Genomic DNA, 26,352 nt, shown 5'->3' with positions numbered 1-26,352 from the left:
TTCATATAAACATGGCGGATTTCATACAAACACGCTGGATTTTCATTACATTTTAAACATTTAGAACAAAAAAGACCCGCCCCTAAACCTATCATACGGCGACAGCGCCCTGCGTCCAAGCCCGTGTCTTCCTCCATCCGTCGTCTCCATGATCATCGGTGATAAGACCCATGAAGTCAATGGAGGTCTCCCGCGAGGAAGAGTAGAACACGGGAGACAGACCGGCCCACATGGGACACCAGGCCGTGCTTCCTCCCGTGGCCTACTCATTCTCAGAGGAGTCCGCGACCTGTCTATTGCCGGTGGACATGAAGTCCCGATGGAAATGATGGCGCAGGCACTGTCCCACCGGGCTACTTGATAGTGTTGGAAATATGCCCTAGAGGCAATAATAAAGTGGTTATTATTATATTTCCTTGTTCATGATAATCGTTTATTAACCATGTTATAATTGTATTGACCAGAAACTCAAATACATGTGTGGATACATAGACAACAACATGTCCCTAGTAAGCCTCTACCGGACTAGCTCGTTGATCAATGGTGGCTATGGTTTCCTAGCCATGGACATGAGTTGTCATTTGATAAACAGGATCACATCATTAGGATAATGATGTGATGGACAAGACCCAAACTATGAACATAGCATATGATCGTATCAAGCTTATTGTTATCGTTTTTCTGCATGTCAAGTATATGTTCCTATGATCATGAGATCATGCAACTCACTGACATCGGAGAAGTGGCTTGTGTGTACCAAACGTTGCAACGTAACTAGGTGACTATAAAGGTGCTCTACAGGTATCTCCGAGGGTGTCTGTTGAGTTGGCATGGATCAAGACTGGGATTTGTCACTCCGTATGACGGAGAGGTATCGCAGGGCCCACTCGGTAATAAAAACATCACAATAAGCTTGCAAGCAGTGTGACCAATAAGTTAGTCACGGGATCTTATATTACGAAACGAGTAAAGAGACTTGTCGGTAATGATTTTGAACTAGGTATGGAGATACCGATGATCAAATCTCGGGAAAGTAACATATCGATAGACAAAGGGAACTACATACAGGATTGGCTGAATCCTTGACATCGAGGTTCGACCAATAAGATCTTTATAGAATATGTAGGAACCAATATGGGCATACAGGTCCCGCTATTGGTTATTGACTGTAGATGTGTCTCGGTCATGTCTGCATAGTTCTTGAACCCACAGGGTCTACACACTTAACGTTTGGTGACGATATAAGTATAGTTGAGTCATTATAGTGGTTACCAAAGGTTGTTCGGAGTCCCAAGATGAGATCCCAGACGTGACGAGGAACTCCGCAATGGTTCGGAGGTGAAGATCCATATATTGGACGAAGGGTATTGGAGTCCGGAATTGTTCCGGAGGTACCGGGTGATGACCAGCATCACCGAAAGGGGTTTCGGGGGGGGGGCGGCAAGTGTTGGGGGCCCCATGGGTCAAGGGGAGGGGGAAAATAAGCCCACTGAGGGGCTGAGCGCCCCCTCGCCCGATCTCATGTAACCAGGAGGGTTGGGGCGCCCCCTTAGGGCTTCCCACCTCCCGGCTTGGGGGGCAAGTCACCCTAGGGAAGATCCCATCTGCCCTGCCCCCCTAGGGGAAACCCTAGGGGCGCCACCCCCTCCTCCCTTCCCCTATATATAGAGAGGTAGAGAGAGGGCAGCCACACCCCAAGAGTAGATCTCCCCGCCACGGCGCTGCCTTTCCTCTCCCTCGCAACCCTCTTCCTCTCCCTAGCGCTTAGCAAAGCTCTGCTGAGATTCTTCCACCACCACCGCCACCACGCTGTCGTGTTGCTAGAGGACTCGAGCTACTATTTCACCATCACTCGCTGGATCAAGGAGGTGAAGGCCTCATCAAGCCGTACGTGTGTTGAACGCGGGGGTGTCGTCCGTTCTGCACTTGGATCGGAGTTCACGGGACGGACCGTGATTGGATCGCGAAGTCGTTCGACTTACATCAATTGCGTTTCTTAACGTTTCCGCTTAGCCATCTACAAGGGTATGTAGATGCAATCTCTCCTCTCATAGATGTTCATCTCCTAGATTGATCTTGGTGAGCGTAGGAAAATTTTTGTTTCCCATGCAACGTTCCCCAACAGTGGTAACAGAGCTAGGTCTATGAGTAGATGACATCACGAGTAGAACACAAAGGAGTTTGTGGGCGTTGATATTCAGATTGCTTCCTTCCTTGGTCTTTTCTTGATTCGGCGGTATTGTGGGATGAAGCGGCCCGGACCAACCTTACATGTCCATGTACATAAGACCGGTTCCATCGACAGACATGTGACTTTGTTGCATAAAGATGGCTTGTGGTTGTCTGTCTCTCCCACCTTAGTTGAATCGGATTCGACAAAGGCGGTCCTTGTAGAAGGTTAAATAGCAACTTGCATATCACCTTGTGGCTTTGCGTAGGTAAGAATAGTTCTTCCTAGATACCCATAGCAGCCACCTAAAACATGCAACAACAATTAGAGGACGTCTAACTTGTTTTTGTAGGGTATGTTGTGATATGATATGGTCAAAGACATGATGAGATATATTTGATGTATGAGATGATCATGTTTGTAATAGTTTATATCGACTTGCATGTCGATGCATACAGTAACTGGCAGGAGCCATAGGGTTGTGTTTAATTATTGTATGACCTACGTGTCAATCATTAAGCGCTATGTGATGCTTTACCTCATCGCTAAGTTGTGCAATAGTAGTAGAAGCATGGTTGGCATGACAACCCTAATGGCATCACGATGATGCAGATCATGATGATGGAGATCATGGTGTCATGCCTGTGATGATGGAGATCATGATGGTGCTTTCGAGATGGAGATCAAAAGCACAAGTTGATGGCCATATCATGTCACTTATGATTTGCATGTGATGTTAATCCTTTTGTGCATATTATTTTGCTTAGGACGAGAGTGGCATTATAAGGTGATCCCTCACTAAAATTGCAAGATAAAATTCTGTTCTCCCCAAGTGTGCACTGTTGCAAAAGTTTGTCATTTCGAAGAACCACATGATGATCAGGTGTAGTAGACCCTACGTTCACATACAACGGCTGCAAGCCAGTGTTGCACATGCGGAACACTTGGGTTAAACTTGATGAGCATAGCATGTACAGACATGGCCTCAGAACACAAGAGACCGAAAGGTCGAACACGAGTCATATAGCAGATATGATCAACATGGAGATGTTCACCATTGAAACCACCTCATCTCACGTGATGATCAGACTTGGGTTGGTGAATTTGGATCGTGTTACACTCGGACAACAGGAGGGATGTTGATTTGAGTGGGAGTTCTTAGGTAATATGATTAATTGAACTCATTATCATGAACAATAGTCTAAAGTTGCCTTTGAAAATTTATGTTGTAGATCAATGGCTCGCGCAGTAGCTCCCCTGAATTTCAGTGCGTTCCTAGAGAAAGATAAGCTGAAAGATGATGGAAGTAACTTTGTGGACTGAGCCTATAATCTGAGGATTATCCTAATGGCTTCCCATAAGTCTTATGTCCTTGATGCACCGCTTGGTGCGCCATCCCTCCAGCGACTGTGAACATTGTGAACGCCTGGCAATCGCGTGTTGATGACTACTCAATAGTTTAGTGCGTCATGTTGTATGGCTTAGAGCCGGGACTTCAAAGGCGTTTTGAACGTCATGGAGCACATGAGATGTTCCAAGAGTTGAAGTTTATCTTTGATAAGAGAATGCCCGGATTGAGAGGTATGAGACCTCCGATAAGTTCTATGCTTGCAAGATGGAGGAGAACGGGTCTGTCAGTGATCACATACTCAGAATGTCTGGGTACTACAACCGTCTGGCTAAATTGGGAATTAAGCTCGCGCTAGAGGCTGTCACTGACAGAGTTCTTCAATCGCTACCACCTAGCTACAAGAGCTTTGTGTTGAACTATAACATGCAAGGGATGAACAAGTCAGTCTCCGAGCTGTTCGAGATGCTGAAAGTCGCTGAGTCATACATCCAGAAGGAGCATCAAGTGTTGATGGTAAATAAAACCACTAGTTTCAAGAAGAGCAAGGGAAAGAAGGGAAACTTCAAGAAGGGTGGCAAAACAGTTGCTCCTCCCGTGAAGAAACCCAAGGTTGGACCCAAGAAATAAACTGAGTGCTTCTATTGCAAGGGAAGTGGCCACTAGAAGCGGAACTGCCCCAAGTATCTGGCCAACACGAAGGGGGCCAACATTAACAAAGGTGTATATGATATACATGTTATTGATGTGTATCTTACCAACTCTCGTTGTAGTGCTTGGGTATTTGATACCGGTTCGGTTGCTCACATTTGCAACTCAAAGCAGGAACTACGGAATATACTGAGGCTGGCAAAGGACGAAGTGATGATGCGCATGGGAAATGGTTCCAAGGTTGATGTGATTGCCATCGGCACGCTCGCTCTTCGATTACCATCGGGATTGGTGTTGAACCTAAATAATTGTTATTTAGTGCCTGCGTTGAGCATGAACATTATATCTGGATCTTGTTTAATGCGAGATGGTTACTCATTTAAATCAGAGAATAATTGTTGTTCTATTTATATGGGTAATATCTTTTATGGTCAAGCACCTATTTTAAGGGGTTTATACTTATTGAATCTCGATAGTGACGATGCACATGTTCATAACATTCATGCCAAAAGATGTAAAGTTAATAATGATAATACAACTTTCTTGTGGCACTATCTCTTAGGTCATATTAGTGTAAAGCGCATGAAGAAACTCCATCCTGATGTACTTTTGGAGTCACTTGATTTTGAATCACTTGACACATGTGAACCATGCCTTATGGGCAAGATGACTAAGACCCTGTTTTCCGGGACAATGGAACGGGCAAGTGACTTGTTGGAAATCATACATACTGATGTGTGTGGTCCGATGAGCGTTGACGCACGCAGTGGATATCATTACTTTCTCACCTTCACCGATGTCTTGAGTAGATACATGCATATTTACTTGATGAAGCATAAGTCTGAAACGTCTGAAAAGTTCAAGCAATTTCAAAGTGAAGTTGAGAATCATCGTAACAAGAAGATTAAATTCCTACAATCCGATCAAGGGGGAGAATATCTGAGTTATGAGTTTGGCAATCACTTAAGACAATGTGGAATTGTTTCACAATTGACGCCACCTGGAATACCATAGTGTAATGGTGTGTCTGAATGTCGTAATCGTACCTTATTGGATACGGTGCGTTCTATGATATCTCTTGCCGATCTGCCACTATTGTTTTGGGGTTATGCGTTAGAGACATATACATTCACTTTAAATAGGGTACCATCTAAGTCCGTGGAGATGACGCCGTATGAACTGTGGTTTGGCAAGAAACCTAAGTTGTCGTTTCTTAAGGTTTGGGGTTGTGATGCTTATGTCAAAAGGCTTCAGCCAAAAAGCTCGAACCCAAAGCAGACAAATGCGTCTTCATAAGGTACCCAAAAGAGACGGTTGGGTATACCTTCTATCTCAGATCCAAAGGAAAAGTGTTTGCCGCTAAGAATGGGTCATTTCTCGAGAAAGAGTCTCTCTCGAAAGAATTGAGTGGGAGGAAAATAGAACTTGATGAGGTTATTGAACCTTTACTTCAACCAGTGAGTAGTGCAGCGCAGAAAGATGTTTCTGTGGCACCTACATCAGTTGAAGAGGAAACTAATGATAGTGATCATGCAGTTTCTGATCAAGTTACTATCGAACCTCTTAGGTCGACAAGGGTACGCACAGCTCCTAAGTGGTACGGCAACCCTGTCTTAGAGGTCATGTTGTTGGACAAGATGAACCTATGAGCTATGGAGAAGCGATGGTGGGCCTGGATTCCAACAAATGGTTAGAGGCCATGAAATCCGAGATGGGATCCATGTATGAAAACAAAGTATTGACTTTGGAAGTACTACCTGAAGGGCGAAAGGCCATTAAGAATAAATGGATCTTCAAGAAGAAGACGGACGCGGATGGTAATGTCACCGTCTATAAAACTCGACTTGTGGCAAAGGGGTTTTCACAAGTTCAAGGAGTTGACTACGATGAGACTTTCTCACCCATAGAGATTCTTAAGTCCGTTATAATCATGTTGGCAATAGCTGTATTTATTATGAAATCTGGCAGATGGATGTCAAAACAGCGTTCCTTAACGGTTTCCTTAAGGAAGAGTTGTATATGATGCAACCGTAAGGTTTTTTCGATCCAAAGAATGCTGAAAAAGTGTGCAAGCTCTAGCGATCCATTTATGGACTGGTGCAAGCATCTCGGAGTTGGAATATCCACTTTGATGAGGTGATCAAAGCATTTGGGTTTATACAAGTTTATGGAGAAGCTTGTATTTACAAGAAAGTGAGTGGGAGCTCTATAGTGTTTCTGGTGTTATATGTGGATGACATATTGCTGATTGGAAACAATATATAACTTTTGGAAAACGTGAAGGAATATTTGAACAAGAGTTTTTCAATGAAGAACCTAGGATAAGTTACTTTCATATTATGCATCAAGATCTATAGAGATAGATCAAGACGCTTGATAGAACTTTCACAAAGCACATACCTTGATAAGATTTTGAAGAAGTTCAAAATGGATCAGTCCAAGAAGGGGTTCTTGCCTGTTTTGCAAGGTGTGAAGTTGAGTTAGACTCTATGCCCGGCGACTAAAAAGGATAGAGAAAATATGAGTGTCATCCCCTATGCCTCTACCATAGGCTCTATCATGTATGGGATGTTGTGCACAAGACCGGATGTCAGACTTGCCATAAGTATGGCCGGAAGGTTTCAAAGTAATCCAGGAGTGGATCACTTGATGATGACCCACAAGTATATGGGGTCAATTGTATCCTTTTCGATAAGTAAGAGTGTCGAACCCAACGAGGAGTAGAAGGAAATGACAAGTGGTTTTCAGCAAGGTAATGTCTGCAAGTGCTAAAATTGTAAGTAGCAGAGTAGTTTGATAGCAAGATAATTTGTAACGAGCAAGTAACAATAGTAGTAACAAAAGTGCAGTAAGGTAGCCCAATCCTTTTGAGGCAAAGGACATGCCAAAACGGTCTCTTATGATAAGCAAAGTGTTCTTGAGGGTACACGGGAATTTCATCTAGTCACTTTCATCATGTTGGCTTAATTCATCTTCGCTACTTTGATAATTTGGTATGTTGGTGGACCGGTGCTTAGGTGTTGTTATTACTTGAACAAACCTCCTACTTATGATTAACCCTCTCGCAAGCATCCGCAACTACGAGAAAAGTATTAAGAATAAATTCTAACCATAGCATTAAACATTTGGATCCAATCGGTCCCTAATGAAACAACGCATAAACTGGGGTTTAAGCTTCTGTCACTCTCGCAACCCACCATCTAATAACTACTCCACAATGCATTCCCTTAGGACCAAATATGTCGAGGTGTCATGTAGTCAACGTTCACATGACACCACTAAGAGAATGACAACATACATATCATCAAAATATCAAACACGTACATATCAAGTTCACATGATTAATTGCAACATGATTTCTCCCGTGACCTCAAGAACAAAAGTAACTACTCACAGATGATAATCATGCTCAAGATCAGAGGGGTATTAAATAGTATAATGGATCTGAACATATAATCTTCCACCAAATAAACCATATAGTAATCAATTACAAGATGTAATCAACACTACTAGTCACCCACAAGCACCAATCTATAGTTTTGGTACAAAGATTGAACACAAGAGATGAACTAGGGTTTGAGAGGAGTTGTTCTTGTTGAAGATGTTGATGAAGATAGCCCTCCCCAAGATGGGAGAGTTGTTGGTGATGATGGTGACGATGATTTCCCCCTCTCGGAGGGAAGTTCCCCCGGTGGAATCGCTCCACCGGAGGGCAAAAGTGCTCCTGCCCAAGTTCCGCCTCGAGGCGGCAGCGCTTCGTCCTAAAGTCCTCTCAGTAATTATTTAGGTTAAAATGACTTATATACCAGAAGAGGGGCATCAGAGGTGGGCCGAGGAGGGCAGCACCCAGCAGGGCGCGCTTGGGCCTCCTGGCGCGCCCAGGTGGGTTGTGCCCACCTGGTGCCCCCCCCCCTCTGGTACTTATTTGCTCCAATAATTCTTAAATATTCCATAAAAAATCCTCGGGAAGTTTCAGCTCATTTGAAGTTGTGCAGAATAGGTAGCTTGATGTAGCTTTTTCACGTCCAGATTTCCAGCTGCCGGAATTCTCCCCCTCTATGCATACCTTACATATTATGAGAGAAAAAGCATTAGAAAAGGCGTTATAATTACTCCAAAAAGCATTATTATACAATAAAACAACATAAATAACAATAGGAAAACATGATGCAAATGGACGTATCAACTCCCCCAAGCTTAGACCTTGCTTATCCTCAAGCGAAAACCGAAATCGAAAAACATGTCAACATGCTTAGAGAGAGAGGTGTCAATAAAAACAAAAATACGGACATAGCAGCATCATGTAACTTATTATAAAAGCAACAAACTTTAACATAATACTTTTATCATAGAACTTTTATCATAGACTTCTCATGAACAAGTGAAAATTCATCACAACATCGAAGTATAAAGCATAAACTCTATTGGAAACCAACAAACTATGTTCTCAGTCAACTTTGCAACTACAGTTCATCATCTTTTCAGGAAGGGTCACGTATCGGAGCCTTTAGGAAAGTCCACATACTCAACCATCATTTAGTCTTCTATAATTGCTAACACTCACCGCGTACACATGAGCAAAATGTTTCAACCGGACACATAGAAAGATAGGGGCTTATAGTTTCGCCTCACAACGCACTCACCTCAAGGGTGATGTCAACAATAATAACTCATGCTACCCATATTGAACTGGATATAGGTGCCTAGATCTTTCCTCACCACATGATGCTTGCCAAAGGAGAAAAATAAAAGGAATAGAGAGAAAAACTTTGACTCTTGCATGAAAGTAAATACATGAAAGTAAAATATAGGCCCTTTGCAGAGGGAAGCAGAGGTTTTCATGCGCTTTTCGTTTGTATGCTCAACCCCTTAGTGCAAGAGAATGTCACGTTATATTTCCCCTTGTGATGGCGACCTTTATTATGCAGTCTGTCGCTTTTATTCTTCACCATCACAATTTCGTACAACGCTCAATTTTCCCTTACACTAAATGATCTCACACTTTAGAAGGAATTTTTATTGCCCTTTCTCCACCGATGACAACTTACTTGAAGGATCTTACTCAATCCATAGGTAGGTATGGTGGACTCTCAAACAAGATTTGGGTTTAAGGGTTTTTGGATGCACAAGTAGTATCTCTACTTAGTGTGGAGTTTTTGGCTAGCATAGATAGGGGCAAGCACCACATGTTGAAGGATCTATGATAATATAACTTCTATGTGAATATGAACAAACATAAATCATTAAGTTGTCTTCCTTGTCCAACGTCAACAATTTTGGCATATAATATTTTGATGGGTGCTCACAGTCATAAAAGATTTCCAGCATAGTATATATCTATGTGAATCTTCTCTTCCCTTTTTAATTCTTTCATGAGTTGCATTATTGACCAATGTTATATTTGTCAGTCTATAATAAAATTTGCTACTTATACTTTTCCTTGTGTAATGCCATCACTTACCATAAGATTAGCATGTGATCTTTTCTTTTATTTCCTTTATTTTTATTGAAACAAGAGAGTAAAGAAGGGAAAACCCAAACTAAACTTTATTATATATTTCGCACACGATTACAAGGATTGATCACTAAGAAAATTCACAAAAAGAAAGGATCAAACTAAACTTTTATTCATCTAATAGCAAAATATAACCATGGATCGAACTAAGAAAGTAAAGGAAAAATATAGTAGGGATGATACGATACCGGGGAACCTCCCCCAATCTTGGCGAAAGCCAAGGGGAGTGCCCATACCTGATACTTAGTTTTCTTTAGTGGTGAAGAAGGAGGTGGTGGTGATGAAGTAGAAGCGATCTGGTCTTTAAGGACCAAGAGACTCTCCAATCTTTGGATGACACTCCACAGGGAAGCGATGTGCTCCATATGTAGAATATTTTCACGAGTGAGATACTTATTTTGTATATGAACCGTTTCAATGATCTTGAAGGCTGCAATCTTAGTGGGGGTAAGATGAGCATAGTAGAGTTTAAGGATATCTTCCTCTTCCTCATCGGCGGGCAAGACTTGCTCATCCATCGGCACTTGATCTCCGGTGGCCTCCTTGCTCTTGTCCTCCTTAGCTTCCCCAACGGGGTCTTCTCTCTTCAGCTCGATCTTCATCAACCAAGCATACTCTTCCATATGATCAGAGGGAGAAGAAGACATGATGACTGGCTCAACAGATCTGACAGAAAACAACAAGAAAATAAAACAGGAGATTTCTCCGCGATACGGAGGTCAACACGTTCGGGAGGTATATAAAGATTTTTTATCTTGGGGAACAAGCAGAACGAAAGAAAAATGGAGTCCGGAAAGTACCCGAGGTGTGCACAACCCACCTGGGCGCGCCTGGCATGCCAGGCGTGCCCTGGTGTATCGTGCCCACTAGGGTCACTTTCCTGGAAGTTTCTTATTTTCTAATTTTTTAAATATTCCAAAACTGACAAAAAAATATTTATACTGATTTTTTGGAGTCCGTTTACTTACTGTATCATGTACCTCCCTTTTTTCATGATTTTGGAGTGTTCCGGAAGGTTTCCTTTATGTGTTCTTCTGGTGTCAAAGTTTGGATAATATTGCTTTCAACATTAATGGGCGTACCTAAGATATAGTGTTTTATTTGTTGCTCATTGACGACCTTCGGGTTAGTACCTTCGGCATTATTTATTTTTATGTCTCCGGATTGATAGACCTCCTCGATGACATAGGGTCCTTCCCATTTGGAGAGGAGTTTTCCTGCAAAGAATCTGAAACGGGAGTTGTACAAAAGAACATATTCTCCAACTTTGAACTCACTCTTTTGGATTCTTTTTTCATGCCATCTTTTAACTTTTTCTTTTAATAACTTTGCATTTTCATAAGCCTGGGTTCTCCATTCATCTAATGAGCTAATTTTGAATAATCTCTTTTCACCAGCAAGTTTGAAATCATAATTGAATTCTTTAATTTCCCAATATGATTTATGTTCTAATTCAAGAGGTAAATGATAAGCTTTTCCATAAACCATTTTATATGGAGACATACCCATAGGATTTTTATATGCTGTTCTATAAGCCCAAAGTGCATCATCTAATTTCTTAGACCAATTCTTCCGGGACCTATTGACAGCCTTTTGTAAGATTAGTTTTATTTCTCTATTGCTAAGTTCAACTTGACCACTAGACTGAGGATGATAAGGTGATGCAATTCTATGGTTAACATCATACTTAGCAAGCATTTTACGGAAAGTGCCATGATAAAGTGTGAACCACCATCAGTCATTAAATATCTAGGGACTCCAAACCTTGGGAAAATAACTTCCTTAAGCATTTTAATAGAGGTGTTGTGATCAACACAACTGGTTAGAATAGCTTCTACCCACTTAGTAACATAATCAACAACAACCAAAATATGTGTATAACCATTAGAGGAAGGAAAATGTCCCATGAAATCAAATCCCCAAACATCAAATGGTTCAACTGCAAGTGAATAATTCATAGGCATTTCTTGACGCTTACCGATATTACCTATTCTTTGGCATCATCACAAAAAGAGACAAAATTATGGGCATCTTTGAAGACAGAAGGCCAATAAAAACCAGATTGCAATATCTTATGAGCGGTTCTGTCTCCCGCATGATGTCCTCCATAAGCTTCAGAGTGACATTTCTGTAGGATGTGTTCCTGTTCATGCTCAGGTACACAACGTCTAATAATACCATCTACTCCTTCTTTATAAATATGTGGGTCATCCCAAAAGTAATGTCTTAAATCATAGAAGATTTTTTTCTTTTGTTGGTATGTAAAGCTAGGTGGTATGTATTTAGCAACATATAATTAGCATAGTCAACATACCAAGGTGTACTATTAGAAACATTTATTGCAGCTAATTGTTCATCAGGAAAGCTATCATTAATAGGTTGTGGGTCATCAAGAATATTTTCAAGCCTAGACAAGTTATCAGCTACGGGGTTCTCTGCTCCTTTCCTATCAGTGATATGCAAATCAAATTCGTGTAGCAGAAGAACCCACCTAATAAGTCTAGGTTTAGCATCTTTCTTTTCCATAAGATATTTTATAGAAGCATGATCGGTGTGAGCAATTACCTTAGAATCAACAATGTAAGATCTGAATTTATCACAAGCAAACACCACTGCTAAGAATTCTTTTTCAGTAGTAGCATAGTTTCGTTGAGCACTGTCTAGAGTTTTACTAGCATAATGAATAACATTCAGTTTCTTATCAACTCTTTGTCCTAGAACAGCACCAACAGCATAATCACTAGCATCACACATAATCTCAAAAGGCAAGTTCCAATCAGGTGGTTGAACAATAGGTGTAGTAATTAAGCCTTTCTTTAGTGTTTCAAAGGCTTCTAAACAATCATCATCAAACACAAAGGGAATATCATTTTGCAAAAGATTCGTAAGAGGCCTAGAAATTTTAGAAAAGTCTTTGATAAACCTCCTATAGAAACCAACATGACCAAGGAAACTACGAATACCTTTGATATCTTTAGGACATGGCATTTTCTCAATTGCATCAACCTTGGCTTTGTCCACCTCAATGCCTCTTTCAGAAATTTTATGGCCCAAAACAATACAGTCATTAACCATAAAGTGGCACTTCTCCATATTCAAGACAAGACTTGTTTGTTCACATCTCTGGAAAACTCGATCAAGATTGCTTAAACAATCATCAAAGGACTTCCCATAAACAGAAAAGTCATCCATGAAAACCTCAACAATCTTTTCACAAAAATCAGAGAAGATAGCAGTCATACATCTTTGAAAGGTAGCAGTTGCATTACATAAACCAAAAGGCATACGTCTATAAGCAAAAGTTCCAAAAGGACAAGTAAAAGTGGTCTTTTCTTGATCAGATTGTAAAACAGGTATTCGTGAAAAACAAGAATATCCATCAAGGAAGCAAAAATGTGTGTGCTTGGATAATCTTTCTAACATTTGATCAATAAAAGGCAGAGGGTAATGATCTTTTCTAGTTGCTTTATTTAATTTTCTATAATCAATTACCATTCTATAGCTTGTGACAATTCTTTGTGGAATGAGCTCATTCTTATCATTAGGGAAAACAGTAATACCTCCCTTCTTAGGGACACAATGAACAAGACTTACCCATCTACTATCAGCTATAGGATAGATTATACCTGCTTCCAGAAGTTTCAATATTTTCGTTATTACCACTTCTTTCATCTCCGGATTTAACCGACGTTGGTGATCAATAACGGGTTTAGAATCAGGTTCCATATTAATCTTGTGTTGACATAGAGTGGGACTAATGCCCTTAAGATCATCAAGAGTATATCCAATAGCATCCCCGTGCCTCCTTAGAACTTTCAATAATCTTTCTTCTTCATGTTCTGAAAGGTTAGCACTAATAATAATAGGATATATCTTTTTCTCATCAAGATAAGCATATTTCAAAGTGTCTAGCAATTGTTTTAATTCGAACACATGATCACCTTTAGGTGGAGGAGGACCTCCTAGAGTTTCAATAGGCAAATTGTGTTCAAGCAGGGGTTGTTGTTCGAAAAAGATTCTATCTATTTCATTTCTTTCACGCATATGCAAATCATTTTCATGGTCTAGCAAGTATTGTTCCAAAGGATCAGTAGGAGGTACATCAATAGAAGCAAGACCAATAATTTCATCCTTACTAGGCAAATCTTTCTTATGAGGTTGTCTACTAAACTTGGAAAAATTAAATTCATGAGATTCATCACCAAAGCTAACACCGACAATTTGTTTCTCACAATCTATTTTGGCATTGATGGTGTTCAAGAAAGGTCTACCAAAAATGATGGGACAAAAGTCATCTTGTGGGGAACTAAGAACAAGAAAATCAGTAGGGTATTTTATTTTCCCACACAAGACTTCAACATCTCTAAGATTCCCAATTGGTGATATAGTATCTCTATTAGCAAGTTTAATAGTGACATCTATGCCTTCTATTTCAGCAGGTGCTATTTCATCCTTAATTTCTTTATATAAGGAGAAAGTAATAGAACTCACACTAGCACCTAGGTCACATAACCCATGATAACAGTGATCTCCTATCTTGACTGAGACAATAGGCATGCTAACAACTAGTCTATGTTTATCCTTTTTTCAGGTTTGGCAATTCTAGAAGCTTCATCACAGAAGTAAATAACATCCCCATCAATATTATCGACTAAGAGACCTTTAACCATAGCAACACTAGGTTCAACTATGATTTGTTCAGATGGTTTGGGTGTTCTAACATAACTTTTGTTAACCACAGTTGAAGCTTTAGCATGTTCCTTCATCCTAACAGGGAAAGGTGGTTTTTCAATATAAGCAGTGGGAAACAACTGGATCAGCATAATAAATGATAGTTTCTTCTTTAGCTTTTACACTTCTTTAATTTCTTCTTTAATTGGTGGATTATATTTAAACCACTTCTCCTTAGGGAGATCAACATGAGTAGCAAAAGATTCACAAAAGGAAGCTACTATCTCAGAGTCAAGTCCATATTTAGTGCTAAACTTTTGAAAAGCATCGGTATTCATAAAAGATTTAACATAATCAAACTTAGGTCCAATACCTGACTCTTTACCTTCATCGAGTTCCCAATCTTCGGAGTTTCGTTTAATTATTTCTAAGAGATCCCTCCGGAATTCAATAGTCTTCTTCATAAAAGAACCAGTACAAGAAGTGTCGAGCATGAATTGATCATTACGAGAAAGCCGAGCATAAAAATTCTGAATAATAATTTCTCTTGATAGCTCATGATTGGGGCATGAATATAACATTGACTTAAGCCTCCCCCAAGCTAGAGCGATACTTTCTCATTCACGAGGCCAAAATATATATATATATAATTCCGATCACAATGAACTAGATGCATAGGATAAATTTTTTGATGAAATTCCAATTTCTACCGATTCCAGTTCCAAGATCCAATATCATCGCATAGCCTATACCATGTCAATGCTTTTCCCTTAAAATATAAAGGGAAAACATTCTTATTAGCTTCATCTCCGGGCAAACCTGCAAGCTTAGATAATCCACAAATTTCATCCACATATATCAAGTGCATATCATGATGTTCGGTTCCATCTCCTGCATAAGGATTAGCTAGCAGTTGTTCTAACATACCCTAAGAAATTTCATATTCAATATTTTCAGTAGGTGCAGTAGGTTGAGGGGCAACTAATTGTGGTTTCGGTCAAGGTGAAGATACCCCGAACAAACCCCTCAAAGGATTGTTTTCCATAGTAGCAAGTTACAATAAATTTTAGCACGTAGTAATAATGTTTCCTTACCAATTTCCACTTACCAAGAGTGCTTCACTCCCCAGAAACGGCGCAAGAAAATAGACTTGATGACCCACAAGTATATGGGGTCAATTATAGCCTTTTCGATAAGTAAGAGTGTCAAACCCAACGAGGAGCAGAAGGAAATGACAAGTGGTTTTCAGCAAGGTAATGTCTGCAAGTGCTAAAATTGTAAGTAGCAGAGTAGTTTGATAGCAAGATAATTTGTAGCGAGCAAGTAACGATAGTAGTAACAAAAGTGCAGCAAGGTATCCCAATCCTTTTGAGGCAAAGGACAGGCCAAAACGGTCTCTTATGATAAGAAAAATGTTCTTGAGGGTATATGGGAATTTCATCTAGTCACTTTCATCATGTTGGCTTAATTCGTGTTCGCTACTTTGATAATTTGGTATGTGGGTGGACCGGTGCTTAGGTGTTTTTATTACTTGAACAAACCTCGTACTTATGATTAACCCTCTCGCAAGCATCCGCAACTACAAGAAAAGTATTAAGAATAAATTCTAACCATAGCATTAAACTTTTGGATCCAATCGGTCCCTTACGGAATAGCGCATAAACTGGGGTTTAAGCTTCTGTCACTCTCGCAACCCACCATCTAATAACTACTCCACAATGCATTCCCTTAGGCCAAAATATGGTGAAGTGTCATGTAGTCGACGTTCACATGACACCACTAAGAGAATGACAACATACATATCATCAAAATATCGAACACATATCAAGTTCACATGATTACTTGCAACATGATTTCTCCCGTGACCTCAAGAACGAAAGTAACTACTCACATATTATAATAATGCTCAATATCAGAGGGGTATTAAATAGCATAATGGATCTGAACATATAATCTTCCACCAAATAAACCATATAGTAATCAACTACAAGATGTAATCAACACTACTAGTCACCCACAAGCACCAATCTATAGTTTCGGTACAAAGATTGAACACAAGAGATGAACTAGGGTTTGAGAGGAGTTGGTGTTGTTGAAGATGTTGATGAAGATAGATCTCCCCAAGATGGGAGAGTTGTTGGTGATGATGGTGATGATGATTTCCCCCTCCGGAAGGGAAGTTCCCCCGGTGGAATCGCTCCGCCGGAGGGCAAAAGTGCTCCTGCCCAAGTTCCGCCTCGAGGCGGCGGCGCTTCATCCCGAAAGTCCTATCCTTAATTATTTTAGGTTAAAATGACTTATATACCAGAAGAGGGGCGCCAGAGGTGGGCCGAGGTGGGCAGCACCCACCAGGGCGCTCCTGGGCCTCCTGGCGTGCCCAGGTGGGTTGTGCCCACCTGGTGGGCCCCCTCTGGTACTTATTTGCTCCAATAATTCTTAGATATTCCATCAAAACTTCAGGAAGTTTCTGCTCATTTGGAGTTCTGCAGAATAGGTAGCTTGACGTACCTTTTTCAGGTCGAGATTTCCAGCTGCCATAATTCTCCCCCTTTGTGCATACCTTACATATTATGAGAGAAAAGGCATTAGAATTACTCCAAAAAGCATTATTATACAATAAAACAACATAAATAACAGTAGGAAAACATGATGCGAAATGGACGTATCACTGGACAGCGGTGAAGAATATTCTGAGGTACCTGAAAAGGACTAAGGAATGTTTCTCGTTTATGGAGGTGATCAAGAGCTTGTCGTAAAGGGTTACGTCGATGCAAGCTTTGACACTGATCCGGATGACTCTACGTCTCAAACCGGATACGTATATATTCTAAATGGGGGAGCGGTGAGCTGGTGCAGTTCCAAGCAAAGCGTGGTAGCTGATTCTACATGTGAAGCGGAGTACATAGCTGCCTCGGAGGCCGCAAAGGAAGGTGTCTGGATGAAGCAGTTCATGACAGATCTTGGAGTTGTTCCTAGTGCACTGGACCCGATGACTGTTCTGTGACAACACAGGTGCCATTGCTCTAGCCAAGGAACCAAGGTTTCACAAGAGGACTAGACACATAAAGCGATGCTTCAATTCCATCTGTGATTACATAAAGGAGGAACACATAAACATTTGCAAAGTGCATTCAGACCTGAATGTTGCAAATCCATTGACTAAACCTCTTCCACGGGCAAAGCACGATCAACACCAGAACTCTATGGGTGTTAGATTCATTACCATGTAATGCTAGATTATTGACTCTAGTGCAAGTGGGAGACTACTGGAAATATGCCCTAGAGGCAATAATAAAGTGGTTACTATTATATTTCCTTGTTCATGATAATCGTTTATTATCCATGCTATAATTGTATTGACCGAAAACTCAAATACATGTGTGGATACATAGACAACATGTCCCTAGTAAGCCTCTATCAGACTAGCTCGTTGATCAAAGGTGGCTATGGTTTCCTAGCCATGGACATGAGTTGTTATTTGATAACGGGATCACATCATTAGGAGAATGATGTGATGGACAAGACCCAAACTACGAACGTGGCATATGATCGTATCAAGTTTATTGCTATCATTTTTCTGCATGTCAAGTATATGTTCCTATGATCATGAGATCATGCAACTCACTGACACCGGAGGAGTGCCTTGTGTGTACCAAATGTTGCAATGTAATTGGGTGACTATAAAGGTGCTCTACAAGTATCTCCGAGGGTGTCTATTGAGTTGGCATGGATCAAGACTGGGATTTTTCACTCCGTATGGCGGAGAGGTATCTCAGGGCCCAGTCGGTAATACAACATCACAATAAGCTTGCAAGCAATGTGACCAATGAGTTAGTCACGGGATCTTGTATTACGGAACAAGTAAAGAGACTTGCCGATAACGAGATTGAACTAGGTATGGAGATACCGACGATCGAATCTCGGACAAGTAACATACCGATAGATAAAGGGAATTGCATACGGGATTAGCTGAATCTTGACATAAAGGTCCGACCGATAAGATCTTCATAGAATATGTAGGAACCAATATGGGCATCCAGATCCCGCTATTGGTTATTGACCGTAGAGGTGTCTCGGTCATGTCTGCATAGTTCTCGAACCCGTAGGATCTACACACTTAATGTTTGGTGACGGTATAAGTATAGTTGAGTCATTATAGTGGTTACTGAAGGTTGTTCGGAGTCCCGGATGAGATCTCGGACGTGACGAGGAACTCCAGAATGTTCCCAAGGTGAATATCGATATATTGGACGAAGGGTATTGGAGTTCGGAACTGTTCCGGAGGTACCGGGTGATGACCAACATCACCGAAAGGGGTTTCAGGGGGGTCCGGCAAGTGTTGGGGGGCCCATGGGCCAAGGGGAGGGGGCAAACCAGACCACTAAGGGGCTGAGCGCCCCCCTCACCCCATCTCACGAGGGTTGGGGGCGCCCCCTTAGGGCTTCCCACCTCCCGGCTTGGGGGGCAAGTCACCCTAGGGAAGATCCCATCTGCCCTGCCCCCCCCCCCTAGGGGAAACCCTAGGGGCGCCACCCCTCCCCCTTCCCCTATATATAGAGAGGCAGAGAGAGGTCGGCCGCACCCCAAGAGCACATCTCCACGCCACGGCGCTGCCTCTCCTCTCCCTCGCATCCCTCTTCCTCTCCGTAGCGCTTAGCGAAGCTCTGCTGAGATTCTTCCACCACCACCGCCACCACGCCTTCGTGCTGCCAGAGGACTCAAGCTACTATTTCACCATCGCTCGCTGGTTCGAGGAGGTGAAGGCTTCATCAAGCCGTCTGTGTGTTGAACACGGAGGTGCCGTCCGTTCGGCACTTGGATCGGAGTTCGCGGGACGGATCGTGATTAGATCGCAAAGACGGTCGACTACATTAACCGCGTTTCTTGACACTTTTGCTTAGCGATCTACAAGGGTATGTAGATGCAATCTCTCCTCTCATAGATGTTCATCTCCTAGATTGATCTTGGTGAGCATAGGAAATTTTTTGTTTCCCATGCAGATAGTTCATCGGCGACGCATAGGAGGTGCAGTCGGCGTTGTTCTCCTTCACGATCACCCGGAGCTGTGACTTGGCGGCGGCCACTTCCTGGCGGGCAGTGGCTTGAGCGCGGACGGCAAAGTAGATGGCACACTACTCCATGATGAAGTTGGGGTTCACGTGGCCATGGCTACCACAACCTCCTCGCCCACGCACTCGCCATAGATCTGGCCCTCCGCCGGCCGTTGCTGCTCCAGGAGGAATAGATTGCACCACTGTTCCTCATGCGCCTACTGGAACGCCGACAAAGGCGTCGACGCAAGCTACACCTTCGTCATGGCGGTGTTGTACTGCGTCTGCGCCTGCTCCATGGTGAAGTTGGCGTGCACATGAGGCGCGGGAGCCGGGGCGGTGTCATCAGAGCCCGTCTCCATCGTGGTCTCATCCTCGTCGTCGGAGACCTCGGGCGAGCTGGCCCGCAAGGCGGCCTCGATCCGCCTGGCATGGTGGCTCTGCCAAGCGGCGGCAAGAGCGGCAAGGGCGGCCATGGCGTCCTTCATCTCCGTGGAAAGGCTCTCCCATAGAGTTTAGCCACCTGCAGTCATGGTGGATGCAATGCAAGGGAGGAGGATCGGAAGCGGCTTGTGTTGTGGTGTGGAGTTAACCGGGTGTGTCCGCCATTAAATAGCGGATTCCGGTGAGGCGAGGCGTCCGGGTGCGTCAATGCACGGTGTCGGGGTGGGTTTCTTGGCTGGTGAGCCTGCTTAATGGTGGCATATGGACGAACGGCGCATTGTATGGGTGTGGTAGATATCCGTCATGTCCCGTCCAGTCACGTGTCTCCAGCATTGAACAGGCACAGACACCAAAGACGGGTCGCGGGCGACGCCCTCGGCCGGCGCGTCACTTCAATGGCGGAGATAGTGAGAGGTTGCATCGCCCTGAGCCGCCTTCAATATGGAGCGGTGCGCTCTATAGCGGTATGACTGTAGGCAGCTGGCGTTGGGCAGGAACGCGCGCGGGAGGGAGGAGGGGTTTGGGTGGGTCGGGGCAGTCAGAAGCAGGCATGGGATCGGTCGGGACTCCTGCAAAGCCCCCCACGTTTTTTCCGGTTTGTATCTAAAAACGCATCCGGACCGTGCCGCGGACCGGTACAGACCTGTGATAGCTGGGTTCCGCGGTCCAGACGGATGCGGAAGGGAGATGCCCTTAGGTAGGTTGCTAGTACCATTTAGTATGATTTACAAGCAAAATCGCCAATTTAATGTTTCAATTCAAACTCAGAAACACCTCCTCACCTTGACCCTTTCCATGTTGAAGGGAGTGAATTGCAAAAAACCATCACATTTCAAGTTTTGTTTTGGAATTGCCACCACATTCCTTGGGCGCCCCAAAAATCTACCGGTTTTCTTGCTAATTTTCTCAATAAACACTAATTATCAATTTGGAGCGAATTAATCCAATTCTGACATACTGGGCCCAATGATAAGTGCCATGTGGCAGTTCAAGTCAACACAAATGGTGTTGACCGTTAAGTTGGACATTGGACCCACCTGTCAGCACACTTGTCTCTCTCAAACCTTCTTCTTCTTCTCTTTGGGACATTCAGTCGAACAGCTTGGATGCGAGGGAGGTTGCAGAGAGGTGGCTCTTGGCCCACACGCCGCGCTGCCTGTACCAGCTCGCTGGCCTGCACACACAAGTAGTAGTGGCAAGCAGCAAGTAGCAACGACAATCAATAGCAGCACGCATCAAGCTAGCATCCATGAAGTAGCACGCTGCATGCGCGCATGAGCAGTACATCCATGGCGAGCTCGGTTCGCGCCGCCGGTCGGACAACGATGTGGGACACGACGTGTCTAGAGAAGAGAGGGTGTGAGCCGCCCGTGTCAGGGTCCCATCGACGACTCCCTCTCCTCCTCTCCTTCTCTCACCGGAGTGCCTCCTCCTCAGCCTCTTCCGCATTGGCCGCCTCCCTGCGAGCAGAGCGCCGCCGAGCCCTCTACCCTTCTCCCGCTCCACTCACCCTCCTCGGCTCCTCCTCCATCCCACCTCCTACGTCCGCTCGCCCAACCATGGCAGCCTCTTCTTGCACTGGCGCCATGGTCACAGCTCAGCGGCAGCGCGCGCCGCGCGACTCAGGGTCCCGCCAGGGCCGACTCACGCCACCGCGTCGTCAAGTCGTTGTGTGGGCCTTCTCTAGCCAGGGAAGACCGCACCACCGGTCTCCTCACCTCTGCTACTAGCATCGACACCGTCACCTCCGAGCCCTCTCGTCCATCTCCGTCCTTGCACGCGAGGTGTTCGTTGGAACGCCCCTAACGAGGAGAATACGGTCTGAGAGAGATGGTGCTGACAGGTGGGCCCTCCATTCAACTTAACGGTAGACAAACGGTTTTGACCATTTACTGCCACGTGGCACTGATCAGTGGGCTCGGTATGTCAGAAATTGGATTAATTCGCTCCAAATCAATCATTAGTGTTTATTGAGAAAATTAGCAAGAAAACCGATAGATTTTTGGGGCGCCCAAGGAATGTGGTGGCAATTCCAAAACAAAACTTGAAATGTGGTGGTATTTTACAATTCACTCTGTTGAAGGCGGGCGAGATCACACGGCGGTGGTGCGCCCACTTCTCCCCGGTGAGCCCCACCAGCCCCTCGCCGATGAGCTGCCGAGCGAGCGGGTTTCTGCTGCCGCCGTTGCCGGCCTTATCGAGGGTCTCCGTGGAGTCGTTTAGCGCGGCCTTGGCGACTTCCGGGGTGGAGAACACCAGCCGCGGCCGGGGCCCTGACCAGAACACGAACGGCCGGCCGTACCGCGCCGCCCACCCGCGGTAGTGCGGCGTGGCGCGGCCGACGATGGCGTGGTGGAAGGAGGCGAGCGGCTTGGACTGGGCGGCGGCGAGGAGGGCGCCGTAGTCGGCCCCGTTTCCGGTGATCAGGCTGCGCGGAGACCCCCGGATGCCCTGCCGGCGCAGGCGGCGCGGGACCCACACGAGGGCGCGGAGCACGTACGCGAGCGCGGCGAGTAGCACGGCTAGGAGGAGGGCTGCGAGGGCGCCCATTGTTTTACTGCTTGGCGACTCCTGGAAGTTTGGAATGAGTAGAATGGGGTTTGGCTCCGAGCCCCTGATGGAGAAGTAGAACCAATGTTGACTCCGTCGGAGCCATCGCCGGCCATTGTTCCGGCTCGTTTTATTCGCGGAGCTCTCTTCTGAATACTTCTTTAGTGCAGAGGACTGACGGCCGGAGCCACTCCCCGATGTGGCGCTGTGGCTGTCTGGAAGCATATGGACTTGTATTGGTAAACTGATCATCTTCAGAACTGCTCCTGCTCCTTCAGAACTGGGATTGCTCGTACTTCTTTTCATTACTGGAGAGACGATTAGGTGTAACAACTTCACCATAATTTAACCGATTTATTTAGGTTGGAGTACAAAGCTAGGTGATGCAAAAGATGCAGAGGAATATGACTGACTTACTGTAAGCATATACTCTCTATACACATTTTCAGGACAAACTTCGGACAAGATTACGACAGATACAGGAGACACGGAGACATCACATTCACATATACCTTGCTGTCACTACTCCCAATCCCATATACAGCACCACACAAGGCTCAGATCTTGTGGACAAGAAGTTGAGCACCATACTGGGGTTGGAGGGTCATCACCTTCATCGGCGCATGAACATAGGACGGCGGGACATCAAACGCAAACCGCTGGAGGACCATTGCAAGCGCCAGCTTTGCCTCAACCATCGCGAGATTCTGCCCAACACAGATAGCAGGGCCAATACCAAAGGGGAAGTACTCGCCGAGGTGATAGCTCTTGCCATCTGCAAACCTCGATGGATCGAACTCCTCTGCATTAGCTCCCCATATGTCGACATCATGGTGAATCTCAATAATAGGCAGATTGAGCTGCGTGCCTGCAGGGATGTCGAGTTTGCCCAGCTTCACATCCCTAGTGACTGTCCTGTTGATAAACAGAGCTGGAGGATACAGCCTGAGGGTCTCCTTCAACACCATATTTACCTGATACATGCCAACATCACCAGAGTGTTACTTGCTATGTTCCGATTAGGAGATATCATCAAGAATATAAAAGACTGTAGTATACATTTGAGTAAATGGGCTCACAATTTTGAGACTGCTCAGGTTTTCCGCGTTTGGGTGCTTGTGCTTGCCACACACTTGATAGACTTCGCTGCGGGCTTTGTCTTGCCATTCTTTATGCAATGCCAGCAGAAGTGTTGCCCATGTCAACAAATTTGCAGTTGTTTCTTTACCAGCAAAGTAAAATGTCTTGCACTCATCAATGATCTCTTCGATTCCCATTTTGAACTCATTATCAGTTTTGCTGGCTGATAGCATCAAGCCAAGCAAATTTTTGGAGTCCTCACACTTCCTTCCATTGGTCTCAATCAATTTCCGCAGAGAACTTCGGATTTCCTGGTTTAGGCTATGCCTTCTTTGGTTCTTCTTTGTCGGTAAAAACCTAAGAAATAAAGAGGTCATATTGTTTTCCCCTCAACTGCAATGTTTGATTAAAGAGCATGAATGGCCACAGAGAGAAGCAGACTTTTTTATATTTTAAAAGTGAAGGAATAACTACGAAAATGAGAAACTAATTGTCATAGAGGAAATCGTGACCCAAATCGAGTCTATGAGTTGATCTCACCTGAATCCAGGAAAGTAGAAGGTTCTCATTGCAAGGAGGGCTAGATTTATCTGTTCTTCTTGCAGTTGAAAAACTCGCTTTCCTTCCTCGTAGCTACTTCCAAATGCCACGCGAGAAATAACATCAGAACTCAAAGTTTGGAATTCTTTATTTGCATCAATCTCAAACTCAGTGTGGGTTCCTCCTTGGACTTCCCATTTATCCAGCATGGATGAGGCGATTGCTGACATTTCTGGTATCCAGCCCTACAAAGAATCCAGAATAAGTTTAGTGGTAAATGATATTTTACTAACGGCGTTATCTAGAACACACCTGTTGATCACATCAATAACATGTTACTATGAACAAGTCCAAAATAAATAAAGGACCAAGGAGGACACCATAGATCATGAACTACTCCAGTAGCTTCTGCCAGCGACAATTTGTGCATGAAATAACTACTAATGTAAATGGTTTAATTTCAGTTACAAAGTTACCGATCAATATATTTTTTTGCGGGTAAAAAAAAAGTTACCGATCAATATACAACCATTTACATATATGTAAACCAATTCAGATAAATTCCATTCCAAATATTAGACACATCGATGGAAGTCAAATCAAAGTTAGCAGAAAGAATGTCAATTTTCATAAAGGAATTGTGGCCTCTTCACTGATAACACCAAATTCATACCATAAAAAAGGTCAATAATTATGTAAAGGGTTAAATGATACCCTGATTTCACTGAAAATGAATTTGGAAAATTATCACAGCTGGTAAAAAAGGGCTCTGGGCAGAGGTTTGGCTCTTTTCATTGGCCCTACAAGAAGAGTTCCCATTTGTGGAAAAGCATTCAGAAGATCAAGCTTGTCTTGCTGAGCGTCAGCGTTCAACATGAAATTTCAGCTTAGCATGCATGTTGCTTCGCAAGGATCTGCTGTTTATCAATTGTTCTATGGTCTATCGACTTGTATTGCTAAAACTGATGTAGTTCATCCTTTTTTTCCTATTCGTTTTAGTTGTCTTGTAAACGTTGCTACCTTGGCCGTTTGGGGATTTAATGATTTATAAAGCCGGACGCAGCCTGCCTTCCGTCTATTCAAGATTTCACTGGATAAGTGATGGCACAACTAACTATTATCACAGCAACCAAGATTAAGTGCTGAAATCGCTAGTCAGCTTGCTACTCCCTCCGTCCGGAAATACTTGTCATTTTATCCATTTCTAGGAAATACTTGTCATTTTATCCATTTCTAGGACAAGTATTTCCGGATGGAGGGGGTACCATTTAGTATGACTTAGAAGCGAAATCGCCAATTTTTATGCTTCAATTCGAATTCAGAGAACGCCTCCTCACCTTCACCCTCTCCATGTTGAAGGCGGGCGAGATCACACGGCGGTGGTGCGCCCACTTCTCCCCGGTGAGCCCCACCAGTCCCTCGCCGATGAGCTGCCGAGCGAGCGGGTTGCTGCCGCCGCCGTTGCCAGCCTTATCGAAGGTCCCCGTGGAGTCGTTCAGCGCGGCCTTGGCGACTTCCGGGCTGGAGAACACCAGCCACGACCGGGGCCCGAACCAGAACACAAACGGCCGGCCGTACCGCGCGGGCCACTCGCGGTAGTGCGGCGCGACGCGGCCGACGATGGCGTGGTGGAAGGAGGCAAGCGGCTTGGACTGGGCGGCGGCGAGAAGGGCGCCGTAGTCGGCCCCGTTTCCGGAGATGAGGCTGCGCGGAGGGCCCCGGATGCCCTGCCGGCGCAGGCGGCGCTCCAGTCGGTACGGGATCCACACGAGGCTGCGGAGCACGCGAAGCACGTACGCGAGCGCGGCGAGTAGCACGGCTAGGAGGATGGCGGCAGGGCTGCCCATTGTTTGCTGCTTGGCGATTCCTGCAATGGGGTTTGGCTCCGAGCCTCTGACAGAGAAGAAGGTTGACTCCGAGTCACCGACGAAGCCGGCCACTGTTTCTGCTCGTTTTATATATTTATCCTATAGTGCTAAAAATCTGGCAGACAAATTTTAAGCATGATAAATCAAACGTTTTTTATGAAAAATATAATTGGCTTGTGGATGAAAATTTTAATTTATAAGCATGGTAACTTGCTGGCAAAATAAATGAACTGAGATGGATTTACCATGCTCGCCAACCAAACATTCATCCTTTGTAAACATAAATTACCATAAAAATGTTTGATTTGCTAACTGTTGGATTATAGATGGCTTTGGCTCATATAAGACAATAATTATTGGTTAATCTCTAAGATCCATTTAGGTGTATGACAAATGGTGGGAAGTTTAGTACCATACTGCTATTAGAGCGAGAGTGAGACCTATTTATAAGAGCTGCTCTTCAC

General features: G+C 44.1%; 1 protein-coding gene and 1 pseudogene across 1 annotated transcript; both read right to left on the bottom strand.

Moving 5' to 3' along the window:
* LOC123079001 (cytochrome P450 734A1-like) overlaps positions 1-22,742 on the bottom strand; it is a 117,624-nt pseudogene extending 94,882 nt beyond the window's left edge.
* On the bottom strand, positions 22,726-25,951 carry LOC123132394 (cytochrome P450 734A1). The gene is made up of 4 exons (XM_044552180.1): positions 25,358-25,951; positions 24,021-24,265; positions 23,480-23,837; positions 22,726-23,374 (listed from the first exon to the last, which is right to left on the bottom strand). Exons 1-4 carry the CDS (start codon positions 25,865-25,867, stop codon positions 22,958-22,960), a joined length of 1,530 nt encoding a protein of 509 aa, XP_044408115.1. The 5' UTR covers positions 25,868-25,951; the 3' UTR covers positions 22,726-22,957.
* Between the last annotated feature and the right edge of the window lie 401 nt (positions 25,952-26,352).

This window comes from Triticum aestivum, chromosome 1B, assembly GCF_018294505.1.
Source record: "Triticum aestivum cultivar Chinese Spring chromosome 1B, IWGSC CS RefSeq v2.1, whole genome shotgun sequence".
In the NCBI taxonomy this organism is placed as follows: Eukaryota; Viridiplantae; Streptophyta; class Magnoliopsida; order Poales; family Poaceae; genus Triticum; species Triticum aestivum.
The sequence above is the reverse complement of the archived record's forward strand: the minus strand, read 5'-3'. Positions and strand labels throughout refer to the sequence as shown.

Coding starts and splice junctions, on each gene's coding strand:
- LOC123132394 (XM_044552180.1), bottom strand. CDS start 25,867: ATGGGCAGCCCTGCCGCCATCCTCCTAGCCGTGCTACTCGCCGCGCTC. Junction 23,838..24,020: donor TTCTACTTTCCTGGATTCAG/GTGAGATCAACT, acceptor TTTATTTCTTAG/GTTTTTACCGACAAAGAAGA. Junction 23,375..23,479: donor ACCTGAGCAGTCTCAAAATT/GTGAGCCCATTT, acceptor GGCATGTATCAG/GTAAATATGGTGTTGAAGGA.